This window comes from Schistocerca serialis, chromosome 5 (assembly GCF_023864345.2).
Source record: "Schistocerca serialis cubense isolate TAMUIC-IGC-003099 chromosome 5, iqSchSeri2.2, whole genome shotgun sequence".
In the NCBI taxonomy this organism is placed as follows: domain Eukaryota; kingdom Metazoa; phylum Arthropoda; class Insecta; order Orthoptera; family Acrididae; genus Schistocerca; species Schistocerca serialis.
In genome coordinates, this window is record NC_064642.1 from 614,994,368 (window position 1) to 615,009,407 (window position 15,040).

General features: G+C 42.2%; 1 protein-coding gene across 1 annotated transcript in view; it reads left to right on the forward strand.

The window, feature by feature from the left end:
* The window catches only part of LOC126482138 (synaptic vesicle glycoprotein 2A-like), a 133,219-nt gene that overhangs the window by 45,295 nt on the left and 72,884 nt on the right, over positions 1-15,040 (forward strand). The window contains exon 6 of the mRNA XM_050106115.1: positions 6,022-6,260. Within this exon, the coding sequence (XP_049962072.1) occupies positions 6,022-6,260 (239 nt within the window). The remainder of the gene's footprint in view (positions 1-6,021; positions 6,261-15,040) is intronic.

Here is a 15,040-nt window from a genome sequence, read left to right on the forward strand (position 1 = left end):
GACCTCGCTGTCTGGTCTCCTCCCCCACAGCAACCCAACCCATCTCACCAATGTCGTGAAAACGCCCTTGGCGCTGACTCAGTGGTAAACATGGGATTGGACGCCTTGCGGATAGTCCACTCTGCTGCAAACGACGTCGAATGGTACGCGCGGACACTGCTGGTAGCGTAACAAACTGAATTTCGTGATGTGGCATAACGATCAAAAATGGTTCAAATGGCTCTGAGCACTATGGGACTTGACTTCTGAGGTAATCAGTCCCCTAGAACTTAGAACTACTTAAACCTAACTAACCTAAGGACATCACACACATCCATGCCCGAGGCAGGTTTCGAACCTGCGACCGTAGCGGTCGCGCGGTTCCAGACTGAAGCGCCTAGAACCGCTCGGTCACACCGGCCGGCGCATAACGATTAATCGCTGCCATGCGCACATTATGACTGTCATCACGAGCAGTGGTGCATGACGGGTGTGCCGTGGATTCTGTGGGTCCTGTATCCAGCGACTACAGGTCTGCATCACAGTTACTTGGTTCCGTCCGACAAGATCACCGATTTCTATGAAGGATGTTCTGAAATCCCTTTAGGCAGCTACTCTTCCTCGGTCGAAAGCAGAAATGTGCTCGAAAGACGCTCGCTGATTTCTACGAGGCATACTGAAGCTGCTTACGCAAAACAACCGCACGAGAGAACAATTCCAGTACGTCCACACGGCCGCTTGTTTCCCCTTTACATAGCGCTTGCAGGTGGAGCTACGAGCGTCCTTGATCTGCGCATGCGCTTAAGTGCTGATCATGTGCATCTCCCGTCGCCGCAAACTCATGCTGCAAATTACACCTGATTTGGATACTACCTTTAGAGTGTTGCATTTGGGTTGCCTACTGCATTGTTATTTTGAGTACCGTATATTTTTCTGTACAGCCTTCTGAAGAAGAGAATTAGGTAACTGAAACCGTTAAAGAAATAAAATTTCGTCTGTGTATCTGATTGCTGATTATTTCAACAAATAAAAACGCAGTTGTTGATGATGTTGGATAAAATACTAAGTAATCTTGTAAGGCGGCAGGCAAATCCAACACCTTCCATGAAAACCCTGACATGATAGCAAATCCGGCAGCATGTCACATAGCTCTGAATAAATCCTGACATTAAATTAACCAAAGTAATACGATTAATGAGTGAGCAAATGGAATACCACAGTCTAACACAAGAACGCCTAAATGCATGTCATACCTTCCCACTGTGAAACAGACGCAGTTCCGAAGGGAGAAACGAGAACAGATGCTGAGAGCAGAACTGTGTTAAGCTAGAAAGCCCTACGATAAGGGACGGACACCCACATCTCCCGCCAACCGCCAAGACCACCCCCCAGCCAATGTTAAAATATGGAGCCTTCCAGAAGAACAGTATAGATCTTACAATAACACTAAAAGGGCCATACCAGCTGCAAGTTTTAGCGTGAGACTATACGTGTCTCTGTTACGTTGCAAACATTAAAAACATTGTCCCACCTCGAAAAGTATGACGTTTCTCATTGGATGGACAGAAATTTTGTAGGGAGAGCTTAAGGTTAACATTGAGACCCTGATTGGTCAGTTGAAAACGCAGCCAGATACCTTTTTCTTAAACCAGCTTTGGTAAATTGTAGTAAGGAGAGGCTAGAGGAGAGTTGCTTCCGAGACGGCGAAGTGTGTGGAGCTGCGCCGCCCACCGCCCCCTGATGCTGCCTAATCAACGACAAGGTAACGAACGCACGCAATGCCGCCATAAGGCTTCACTCAGAACTGCAGAAGTCTCATCTGTTACATCCCCTTTTTACGTAATACTAGTGTCGATCGTAAATTAAAACTTCGTGGTACTCACATTTGCTATTAGAAGTTAAAAACCTGAAACGCGATGAGTTTTCGTCATCATCATTTAAGACTGATTATGCCTTTCAGCGCTCAGTCTGGAGCATAGCCCCCCTTATACAGTTCCTCCATGATCCCCTATTCAGTGCTAACATTGGTGCCTCTTCTGATGTTAAACCTATTACTTCAAAATCATTCTTAACCGAATCCAGGTACCTTCTCCTTGGTCTGCCCCGACTCCTCCTACCCTCTACTGCTGAATCCATGAGTCTCTTGGGTAACCTTGCTTCTCCCATGCATGTAACATGACCCCACCATCTAAGCCTGTTCGCCCTGACTGCTACATCGATAGAGTTCATTCCCAGTTTTTCTTTGATTTCCTGATTGTGGACACCCTCCTGCCATCGTTCCCATCTACTAGTACCTTCAATCATCCTAGCTACTTTCATATCCGTAACCTCAACCTTGTGGATAAGGTAACCTGAATCCACCCAGCTTTCGCTCCCGTACAACAAAGTTGGTCGAAAGATTGAACGGTGCACAGATAACTTAGTCTTCATACTGACTCCCTTCTTGTAGAAGAGAGTATATCGTAGCTGAGCGCTCACTGCATTAGCTCTGCTACACGTCGCTTCCAGTTCTTTCACTATGTTGCCATCCTGTGAGAATATGCATCCTAAGTACTTGAAACCGTCCACCTGTTCTAACTTTGTTCCTCCTATTTGGCACTCAATCCGTTTATATTTCTTTCCCACTGACATTACTTTCGTTTTGGAGATGCTAATCTTCATACCATAGTCCTTACATTTCTGATCTGGCTCTGAAATATTACTTTGCAAACTTTCAATCGAATCTGCCATCACAAATAAGTCATCCGCATATGCGAGACTGCTTATTTTGTGTTCACATATCTTAATCTCACACAGCCAGTCTATTGTTTTCAACATATGATCCATAAATAATATGAACAACAGTGGAGACAGGTTGCAGCCTTGTCTTACCCCTGAAACTACTCTGAACCATGAACTCAATTTACCGTCAACTGTAACTGCTGCCTGACTATCCATGTAAAGACCTTTAATTGCTTGCAAAAGTTTGCCTCCTATTCCATAATCTTGTAGAACAGACAATAACTTCCTCCTAGGAACCCGGTCATATGCCTTTTCTAGATCTACAAAGCATAGATACAATTCCCTGTTCCACTCATAACACTTCTCCATTATTTGCCGTAAGCTAAAGATCTGGTCCTGACAACCACTAAGAGGCCTAAACCCACACTGATTTTCATCCAATTGGTCCTCAACTAATACTCGCACTTTCCTTTCAACAATACCTGAGAAGATTTTACCCACAACGCTGATTAAAGATATACCTCTACAGTTGTTACAATCTTTTCTGTTTCCATGTTTAAAGATTGGTGTGATTGCTGCTTTTGTACAGTCTGATGGAACCTGTCCCGACTCCCAGGCCATTTCAATTATCCTGTGTAGCCATTTCAGACCTGACATTCCACTGTATTTGATGCGTTCCGACTTCATTTCATCCACCCCAGCCGCTTTATTGCACTGCAATCTATTGACCATTTTTTCCACTTCCTCAAATGTGATCCTATTTCCATCATCATTCCTATCCCATTCTACCTCGAAATCTGAAACATTACTGATCGCATTTTCACCCACATTGAGCAACTCTTCAAAATATTCCCTCCATCTGCCCAAGGCATCCACAGGATTCACCAGCAGTTTTCCTGACCTGTCCAAAATACTTGTCATTTCCTTCTTACCTCCCTTTCGAAGACTGCTAATTACACTCCAAAATGGTTTTCCAGCAGCTTGACCAATAGTCTCCAACCTGTTTCCAAAGTCTTACCACGATTTCTTCTTGGATGCTGCAATTATCTGTTTGGCTTTGTTTCTTTCTTCAACATAACTTTCTCTGTCTACCTGGGTTCTGGTTTGTAGCCATTTTTGATACGCCTTCTTTTTCCTTTTACAGGGTGCCTTGACTGTATCATTCCACCAAGCTGTTTGCTTCATCCTAATTTTACACACTACTGTTCCAAGACATTCTTTAGCCACTTCTAGTACTGTGTCCCTGTACCTTGTCCATTCCTTTTCCAATGACTGTAATTGACTACATTCAACTAACTGGTACCTATCTGAGATCGCTGTTATGTACTTGTGCCTGATTTCCTTATCCTGAAGTTTCTCCACTCTTATCCCCCTACATATGGACCTGACCTCCTGCACTTTCGACCTCACAATCCCAATTTCACTGCAGATTAAACAATGATCAGTGTCATCAAAGAATCCCCTGAATACACGTGTGTCCCTCACAGCCTTCCTGAGTTCCTGATCTGTTATTATATAGTCAATGACAGATCTGGTTCCCCTGCCTTCCCAAGTATACCGGTGAATGTTCTTATGTTTAAAAAAGGAGTTTGTGATTACTAAGTCCATACTGGCACAGAAATCCAAGAGTTGTTTCCCGTTCCTGTTGGCCTCCATATCCTCTCCAAATTTACCCATAACCTTTTCGTACCCTTCTGTTCGATTTCCAATCCTGGCGTTAAAATCCCCCATGAGCAGAACACTGTCCTTGTCCTTTACTCTAACAACTACATCACTGAGTGCCTCATAAAAACTATCCATCTTATCTTGATCTGTCCCTTCACAATGGGAATATACTGACACAATCCTAATTTTCTTGCTAGACACTGTCAAATCTATCCACATCAGTCGTTCGTTTACATACCTTATTGCAACTACGCTGGGTTCCATTTCTTTCCTGATGTAAAGCCCTACACCCCATTGTGCTATTCCTGCTTTGACTCCTGACAGGTAGACCTTGTATTCTCCCACTTCCTCTTCTTTCTCACCCCTTACCCGAATGTCACTAACAGCTAAAACGTCCAGCCCCATCTTACTTGCAGCCTCTGCCAGCTCTACCTTCTTCCCAGAGTAGCCCCCATTGATATTAATAGCTCCCCATCTCATTACCATTAGTTTGCAAAGTCGTATCTTTGAAGTCCCTGGTTTGTCAGTTAGAGGTGGGACTCCGTCACCTCCAAAGGTCCGAGGCATTTTGCTCTGATTGTTGCCAGCATCATATTTAAAGTACCAGGGTAGCGGGTTGCTAGCCTTACTTGCCCCGAGTCCCTTTTGGGTTTTACCCCTAACGGCTGAGGGACTAACCGGTGGATTTGGTAGTCTTTGCCGTGTGAGCACAAAGGTGACCACGACTCAGAATATGTCCGAGATGCCCAGCCTTATTCCAAAGTAACTGGTATCCCGACTGTCGGGACCACTTACTTTGCCACTCATACGTTGCCCGTGGTTCATGAACTAGGACATGACTACAGGAACCCACACCATGAACCACCGCGATGATTTTTCTGTTATATAATTACTGAGAAGCCAAATCAGCCACCGTAATTTACGACAAGTTAAATAAGTAATTAAAGATAATTGAGAGTCACTGTAGACCATTTTTGATAGTTTTCTCTTTTTATGAAACTTAATTTAAACCCAGATTATAGATGTGATATGGCATAGGTCATCCTTCGAACCATTGTAGAACTTGGAAACCCATTCAGGGAATATTCATTCACATTTTTGTTCAACGCAGTTGGTTTTTATCATCCTGTATTAAAATATTTCCTTTTATCAATAGTGCAATTTATAAACAATGTTTTGTGAGTAGAATAAAATTTCCAAAGGTAAACTTAACTGCTTTTTCGACGTTATTTTACCAGCTAACTAAAAATAGGAAAGCCTTGAACCCCTTCCACTAAATTTAGTTAGTATTAAGATTCTTTTACAGGGAGTGCAGTGGAGCTGACGCTGAAATCATTAAGTATTTGATTATATCATTGCTATTCTCACTGAACTCTTCTGAACTGTACATGTTATATGTGGTCTGGCGTCTCCTTACCAGCAACAGGTCCCAGGTTCAAATTAGTCAATTCCCTAAAAAACACGCTCAGAGCGTCGTTGCGCGAAAGTGGTAGGGAGACACGACTTAGAACAAACAGACACCAAGCAGAATGTTAGAATCTTTACTGTAACGCGGCAAACAATAATTTTATTAGTTGTGTAACTGCTGCGGTGACTGAACGAAGAGTAAAGTTTACTACTCGTATTGCTACATGTATTATCACTGTTCCTGTGCAGGAATTGGCCTGCTCATGCTGACGAAGATCTGGGAGTATGACACGGGCACGATGAAGCTACATCCCTGGCACGTGTTCGTCATGGTGAGCTCGGTTCCCGCTCTCCTCGGGGCTGTTGTCTTCTCGCTCTTGCCAGAGACTCCCAAGTTCCTCATGGCGCAAGGACGGAATGAGGAAGCGCTGGCCGTAATGCGGAAGATGTATGCCACCAACACACGCACCCATCCGGACACTTACCCGGTAAGCTTAACCATGTAACCATGCTGATGAGCCGAAGCATTACGACCACTGCCAACTGCGGGATTGAATGCCGCCTTATGGCGTTCCAGGCACGTGATGCGTTAAGGAAAGTATACACGGCGTTTCACAGTTCATATTACACACTTTTAGAAGTTGTAGAGGGGACTCAAGTTTTATATAGCAACCCGTGTATGAAATTTGTTCGTTTCCCATATTACAAGGAAAACAAGTGCTACTCAATCGCGTGCTTGGTGTTTCTTATGCCATCCGCCTGTTATGGCAGACTACCCAAATTCATGAATGGTACGATGACACGTTTTCATATGATGTCCCCTGTTTCCATCGGTCTTGTTTTCATGCTTCACGATGATGCGTCAGTTGACATTACGGTAACAAGTACTGCTGTAACAGAATGCCTGAGATCACGTTCGGGGAGCAGGCCCACGTGTAGTTCATTTATGGTGAAGCTCGCCGTAATAGAAGAGAAGCTCCACATCTGTACCACGGGTACTTTCCAAATAGTGTGGTGGCTCCATCACATTCCATGTTTGCCAAAGTAGATGGTTCAAAAAATGGCTCTGAGCACTATGGGACTCAACCGCTGAGGTCATTAGTCCCTAGAACTTAGAACTAGTTAAACCTAACTAACCTAAGGACATCACACACATCCATGCCCGAGGCAGAATTCGAACCTGCGACCGTAGCGGTCTCGCGGTTCCAGACTGCAGCGCCTAGAACCGCACGGCCAGCCCAAGTAGAACAATGGCCGCGGGAGAGTGGGAAATTCACAAGCGATAGAGTAAACTATGATGCTCCAAGATGGTGACGCACTATCATATTCTTCCTCTCGCTATTAAACTTTTTCCCATGTGGCAGAGGGGTGTAAGTTGTTGTTTGAAGGCTTCTATTTGGGCAATCATGGCCCTTGGATATCACCTGGCTGTAATTCGATAGGCGGATGGCTGCCGCTGACGTGGTTGCTGTTGGCTTTAACAGATAGCGCATAAGACGTTTCCGTACGCGAGCTGATCACAGGGTTTTAGTTTATGATGGATAATCTTGGTTATATTTAATTCGGTGGTATTCTTTTAGAGATTTGGGAGGTCGAAAGGTTTGTTCATGAAGGAACTCCCCTCCCCCCCCCCTATTATTTATTTTATATTGACATATAGTTTGAGTTGTGTTTAATGCCACTACTGGCTATAGGTATAGTATGGCAATGTCAAAAATTTTGGAGTTTTTTTAAAAAAAATATTTTTTAAAAAATCCTTTAGTGTTAACATGAACGGAAGTACCATTCCGGTTGCTAGTCATAATTGCATCCTGTTAGATGTTATATGCTGAGTATATTACTATTAAATTATATGTGAACACATGGAGCACATGACCATGCAGCACCCCCCACAGAGGGTCCTTCGCTGCTAGTTGACTTGTTTAGCGTGAGTATACGCCATGCTTCAAGACTGCTTGTGTCGCAGTTAATAGTCATATGTTGTTGGACACTTTCTCTGAGTAGTCAAGGCTGTACGCCTGGTTGGTCAGGAACGAGCTGAAGTTTGTGGTATGTAACTCATATGACACGATCTCATTTTCTGTAACGCTGAGACGTGTTGAGTGTGCTGTTCCCTTATGTTTTGTATTTTTTTGTAATATATGTCTGAAGATGGGTGTAATCCCTAAACGCGTAACATGTTCTAATAAAAAAGTCAATTGAACATCTCATGACTTTATTGCGATTGTACAGCATTGGTTGCCAATGATTAAAATAAAAATGATCGCGTGCCTCAGGCGGAATTTTTTGTCCTATATATCATATTAGAAGGAAACGCTTCATCATGTTAAAGAGAACCCACCGACGAGTACTTGTGCCTTTGCACGTGACTTGCATATGTCTGACTCGTCTGGCTGGCGTGTTCTGCATGAACAGCAACTCCAACCACATCTCCCTCAGAAGGTACAAACGATGCTCCAGGCGCATTTTGTGCCACCTGTCAATTTCTGTACGTGGATTTTACATCGTTGTGTGGGTTTTCCTCGGTTTCCAAGGCGAATTTTGTCCACTGACGAAGTGCGTTTCAGCAGGGAAGGCGTTCTGAACGCTCGAAATAGCCAAATTTGGGGTCAAGAAACCCTCAAGTTACGTGCACACGAAACCCCAAAGCCTTGTAGACACGAAGATTTCAGCACACCTTCGGTATCACCGTCTGGGCGGGTATCCGCCACACACCGTCAGGTGGCTTGTGGCGTACGGATGTAGATGTAGATTGTCATGTGATTGGGCCGTACGTCTTTCCTCCCCACATAACGAGTGCCAGGTACTTGATATTCCTGCGACAAGTGCTGGAGCAATTTTGGAAGATGTACCGTTGGACATTCGGCATAAATTGTGGTTCCAGGACGATGGCGCAGCAGTACATTTTGCAGTTCACGTCCGAAACAATCCGAATGTAGTCTAACGATGCAGGTGGATCAGTCGAGGTGGATCACATGTTTTTCCACCAAGATCCCCAGATTTAACCCCTTGGGCCTTTTTATTGTGGGGTCACACGAAGAGTCCACTTTACGAGACCCCTGTCCAGTTGGAGAGAGATCCGATTGCACGGATCATGGCTGCCGCTGAAGTGATTGACCATACACTATGCATTTTGGACGGAGTTTATGCGACCTTAACTGCGCAGAAACACTGTGTGCACAAATCTTGGTGGTCATCGTATCGAACAGCTGTTGTAATATCAAAGTAAACAGGAGTGAAATCTCTACATCTTGTTTTCCTTGTAACATGCAAACGAACCATTTCCCTACATGGGTTCCTTTGTAAAACCTCTAAGCGGAGCAAAGACGAATAGGGAATCATTCTACAACAATATGGGCCAGTAATGGGGAAATCCACTGAGATAAGCAGCTTAGACTTAGGGCAGATTACGGCTCAGGTGTGGGAACGAGCATCTAGGAAACGGCGAGGCAGGTCGGCTGTTGGCATATTGCTATAGTAAGTATTTTTTAAAATTCTTTATTTACCAAGCAAGTAAGTAAGAATTTACATTAAGTGCTTGACGGATGGCGAAACCACGTGTATGCGACAAAGTGGAGGTTGGAGGCTGGCCCTTTCTGTAAAATATGAGAGGCGGCGATCCTTGGAAGATGTGATGACAGAGTTCATTGCTGGTGTAGGCACAGCGCACATCATTGAACATGCTGCTCCGCAGAAGACGACCCAAAGGAACCGGCAATTAAGATTGCAGTGGGCACGCTGTCACCGTGATTGGATCGTGGAACAAAGGAAAAGATCGCCTGATGGGATGAATCACGTTTCTTGTTACATGAATCCATGGTTATGTCCGATGAGCCATCATCCAGGCGAACAGATGCTCTAAACATGCGTTGCACCACAGACACTGGCCAATGCAAGCAGTATTATGCTATGATGGACGTTCACATGGGGTTCCACGGAACTTGTGGTAGTAACTGAAGACATTATAACTGCTGTGGTCTACGTTAGCAGTACTGCGAACCATCTTCATAGCCAGTAGGATAAATCTCCGCGTCACAAGGCAACAGTGGTTTAAGAAACATCATAATGAGTTCTGTTGATGTCTGACCTCCAGATTTGCTGATCTGATACCGATGAAACATATCTGGGACGCTATCGTGCGCCAGCTGTACGCCCACAAACTATTGGCTCATAATTTGCGGGAATTGCGTGACTTGTGCGTGCACATCTCGTTTCACATACCTCCAGAAACGTACCAACGACTTTCCTATCCCATGCCACAAGGAGTCACTTCTGTATTGCGTTCCACAGGTGGACTAACACACAGGCGGTCATAATGTTTTGGCTCATCGATGTAGATGGTCCTCTTCCGAAAATTCTAGTCTATGGCTTAGTGCTGTTGGAATCGAAATATGAAATTAAAAATAATATTCAGAAGTAAGAAGGAAAAGCATTAGGGATTAAGTTTCTCGATCTGCTGTTGAAATTGAATGGTGGGGTTAGGGAGGAGGAGGAACTGAGTGACCACGAAGCTATGCTTACTGATAGAAACTTGCCACTTACACGTTTTGTATCTACATGTTATAAGGTATCACACTAAATATTTTTAAATGAAAAAGAGATAATATATAATAACTACATGCATTTTTCTGAACGCTTACGTAGTGGCCAATTTTCCGTACCTAAATCGGTAATGTGACCAGTGCCACCGCAGCAGGTTTCTTGATTGGTTATTCTGATTTACAGGCATATTTTCTTGGCGTCTTCGCGCCCTAGTATCTGAAAGAATACCAAGCGGCTTAGTATTAGGCCAAATATTGCAGAACAGAGACAGCTTTAAATAATAAAACTTTTTAAATCCAGAAGTGTAACAGAGGAATAGCTTAGTATAGAAAATTGTTTAAATAGAAGTCAGTTTCATCTGTTGTATTATGAGAGTTTATTGGGAATAACTAACTCTTACTGGGTTAAACATCCTGGGCACTTTTTACGAGTAGTGTGGCCACTTCTCCCGGCCAGATTACATTTTGTCATTAATGATCCACAGAAGAAGCTATCAGACTAAAAGAAATAAGAATTTGTAGGCCGGAAGACTGAAGATAGATATATAAGTAAGGTAAGAAGAATAATATAAATGATCTCTCTTACATCAGATGACTCAAAAATAAATTCTAAAAAATAACAGACAATATTCCTCAGTTAGTCTCACTGACAACACTAACTATGTGTAGATGGGTATTGCTGATGCTGCCCCAGACCTGCACCAGGCCTGAGGTCTGAGGTTGCAGGCAACATCCAACATCCGTCTACTACTGCCGATTTCCCCCGCCCTCACCTCTTCTGGCGATTCCAAGCTACTTTATTCAGTAAATTTAACCAACTATAATAATTAAAAAATCAAAAGAACTATGTATTTTATCTGATATTTAAAAAATTAAAATATCTCAAGCATGAAAAAATTGGATTTGAGAATATAGGTATATTTTTTAAAAAAAATTCCAATAAAATATGAGGTTTTTAAAAATCTAATACAATTGTTTCCTAATGTGTGGATCAAATTTAGATTTGACATTTTTGTTGAAAGAAATGATAAACCAAGAGAGAACAAGGTTAAATGTGACAGTTGCAAAGTTTATTTTAAACCATCTATAATTATAGAACATTTGAGAAACATAGATATTATTCTTGGTATTAATGTATTGAAAGGAATTTATGGAGATGAAGAATACAAAAGGAGATGTAATAGCTATGATAAACTGATTCAGAAATATGGAAAAAATAGGAATGTCAAATCCTCTCTTTCTCATGACTGTAAAAAAGTACTAATTATCATGTTGAAGACTATAATTTACCAATAAATAATTTACCAAAAATATTAAAAAATACATTAAAGCTTCTATGCTATACGTTGTAAATATGGCTCACTGAATAGCAAAAAAATCTAAATGTAGAGAGTTAAAAAAACAGAGAATACAATAAAAGTCTGATAAATTCATTCCATAGTTATACTGAATTTCAAATAAATAAGAAAATCACTTCACTTTACTTTCAGCTGCCCTGTCTCAGCTGCTTTTGAAAGCAATTTATTCTATGTATTTAAGTAATAGTTTTGCATCTCTAATTCTACCTACTTTTACACAAATCTAATAAAAATTTTTCTCTATACATGCAAGCTTAAAATAAAATTTGTTCTATAAATAAAATATGTACTACAAATAAAAAATATTGAATAGCAGAAAACTTAACAATAACACAAAACCAACTAGTGAGAGATTTGACTTATGGCTAATTGCAGAAAAATTAAATAATAATGCTCTTATTACAAATATAGGAGACATCATCTACACAAAATCAGGAAAAAAATTGGAAGAATTTAAGTCAGCTACAGAACCATTCTGCAATAGTATTATGCTAGTTAAAATTACACATTTAATGCATTGTAACAAAGATGCAGGCAGAAGACAATTTTTAGTTAAGGAAGAAATATGTGGATCATTTAATTTATGAGGAGTACTTTCTACATTTTGTACAGTGAAATATGCTGTTGAAGGTAAGTTACCTCAATTAACATACTGTTTTGGGTGGGGTCCGCCTTTAGCAAAACACAATTTTGTTTTTTGTCGCAGACATATTTCACTGCAGTTGTAGCATCATCAGTGGTCTTTTTTTATTATTATAGCTGTTAAACCCCCCCATGAACCATGGACCTTGCCGTTGGTGTGGAGACTTGCGTGCCTCAGCGATACAGATGCCCGTACCGTAGGTGCAACCACAACGGAGGGGTATCTGTTGAGAGGCCAGACAAACATGTGGTTCCTGAAGAGGGGCAGCAGCCTTTTCAGTAGTTGCAGGGGCAACAGTCTGGATGATTGACTGATCTGGCCTTGTAACATTAACCAAAACGGCCTTGCTGTGCTGGTACTGCGAACGGCTGAAAGCAAGGGGAAACTACAGCCGTAATTTTTCCCGAGGACATGCAGCTTTACTGTATGATTAAATGATGATGGCATCCTCTTGGGTAAAATATTCCGGAGGTAAAATAGTCCCCCATTCGGATCTCCGGGCGGGGACTACTCAAGAGGACGTCGTTATCAGGAGAAAGAAAACTGGCGTTCTATGGATCGGAGCGTGGAATGTCAAATCCCTTAATCGGGCAGGTAGGTTAGAAAATTTAAAAAGGGAAATGGATAGGTTAAAGTTAGATATAGTGGGAATTAGTGAAGTTCGGTGGCAGGAGGAACAAGACTTTTGGTCAGGTGATTACAGGGTTATAAATACAAAATCAAATAGGGGTAATGCAGGAGTAGGTTTAATAATGAATAAAAAAATAGGAGTGCAGGTAAGCTACTACAAACAGCATAGTGAATGCATTATAGTGGCCAAGATAGACACGAAGCCCATGCCTACTACAGTAGTACAAGTTTATATGCCAACTAGCTCTGCAGATGACAAAGAAATTGACGAAATGTATGACGAGATAAAAGAAATTATTCAGGTAGTGAAGGGAGACGAAAATTTAATAGTCATGGGTGACTGGAATTCGTCAGTAGGAAAAGGGAGAGAAGCAAACGTAGTAGGTGAATATGGATTGGGGGTAAGAAACGAAAGAGGAAGCCGTCTGGTAGAATTTTGCACAGAGCACAACTTAATCATAGCTAACACTTGGTTCAAGAATCATAAAAGAAGGCTGTATACATGGAAAAAGCCTGGAGATACTAAAAGGTATCAGATAGACTATATAATGGTAAGACAGAAATTTAGGAACCAGGTTTTAAATTGTAAGACATTTCCAGGGGCAGATGTGGACTCTGACCACAATCTATTGGTTATGAACTGTAGATTGAAACTGAAGAAACTGCAAAAAGGTGGGAATCTAAGGAGATGGGACCTGGATAAACTGAAAGAACCAGAGGTTGTAGAGAGTTTCAGGGAGAGCATAAGGGAACAATTGACAGGAATGGGGGAAAGAAATACAGTAGAAGAAGAATGGGTAGCTTTGAGGGATGAAGTAGTGAAGGCAGCAGAGGATCAAGTAGGTAAAAAGACGAGGGCTAGTAGAAATCCTTGGGTAACAGAAGAAATATTGAATTTAATTGATGAAAGGAGAAAATATAAAAATGCAGTAAATGAAGCAGGCAAAAAGGAATACAAACGTCTCAAAAATGAGATCGACACGAAGTGCAAAATGGCTAAGCAGGGGTGGCTAGAGGACAAATGTAAGGATGTAGAGGCTTGTCTCACTAGGGGTAAGATAGATACTGCCTACAGGAAAATTAAAGAGACCTTTGGAGAGAAGAGAACCACTTGCATGAATATCAAGAGCTCAGATGGAAACCCAGTTCTAAGCAAAGAAGGGAAAGCAGAAAGGTGGAAGGAGTATATAGAGGGTTTATACAAGGGCGATGTACTTGAGGACAATATTATGGAAATGGAAGAGGAAGTAAATGAAGACGAAATGGGAGATAAGATACTGCGTGAAGAGTTTGACAGAGCCCTGAAAGACCTGAGTCGAAACAAGGCCCCCGGAGTAGACAACAGTCCGCAGCTCGTGGTCGTGCGGTAGCGTTCTCGCTTCCCACGCGCGGGTTCCCGGGTTCGATTCCCGGCGGGGTCAGGGATTTTCTCTGCCTCGTGATGACTGGGTGTTGTGTGCTGTCCTTAGGTTAGTTAGGTTTAAGTAGTTCTAAGTTCTAGGGGACTGATGACCATAGCTGTTAAGTCCCATAGTGCTCAGAGCCATTTTTTTGAAGTAGACAACATTCCATTAGAACTACTGACAGCCTTGGGAGAGCCAGTCCTGACAAAACTCTACCATCTGGTGAGCAAGATGTATGAGACAGGCGAAATACCCTCAGACTTCAAGAAGAATATAATAATTCCAATCCCAAAGAAAGCAGGTGTTGACAGATGTGAAAATTACCGAACTATCAGTTTAATAAGTCACAGCTGCAAAACACTAACGCGAATTCTTTACAGACGAATGGAAAAACTGGTAGAAACGGACCTCGGGGAAGATCAGTTTGGATTCCGTAGAAATGTTGGAACACGTGAGGCAATACTAACCTTACGACTTATCTTAGAAGAAAGATTAAGAAAAGGCAAATCTACGTTTCTAGCATTTGTAGACTTACAGAAAGCTTTTGACAATGTTAACTGGAATACTCTCTTTCAAATTCTGAAGGTGGCAGGGGTAAATACAGGGAGCGAAAGGCTGTTTACAATTTGTACAGAAACCAGATGGCAGTTATAAGAGTGGAGGGGCATGAAAGGGAAGCAGTGGTTGGGAAAG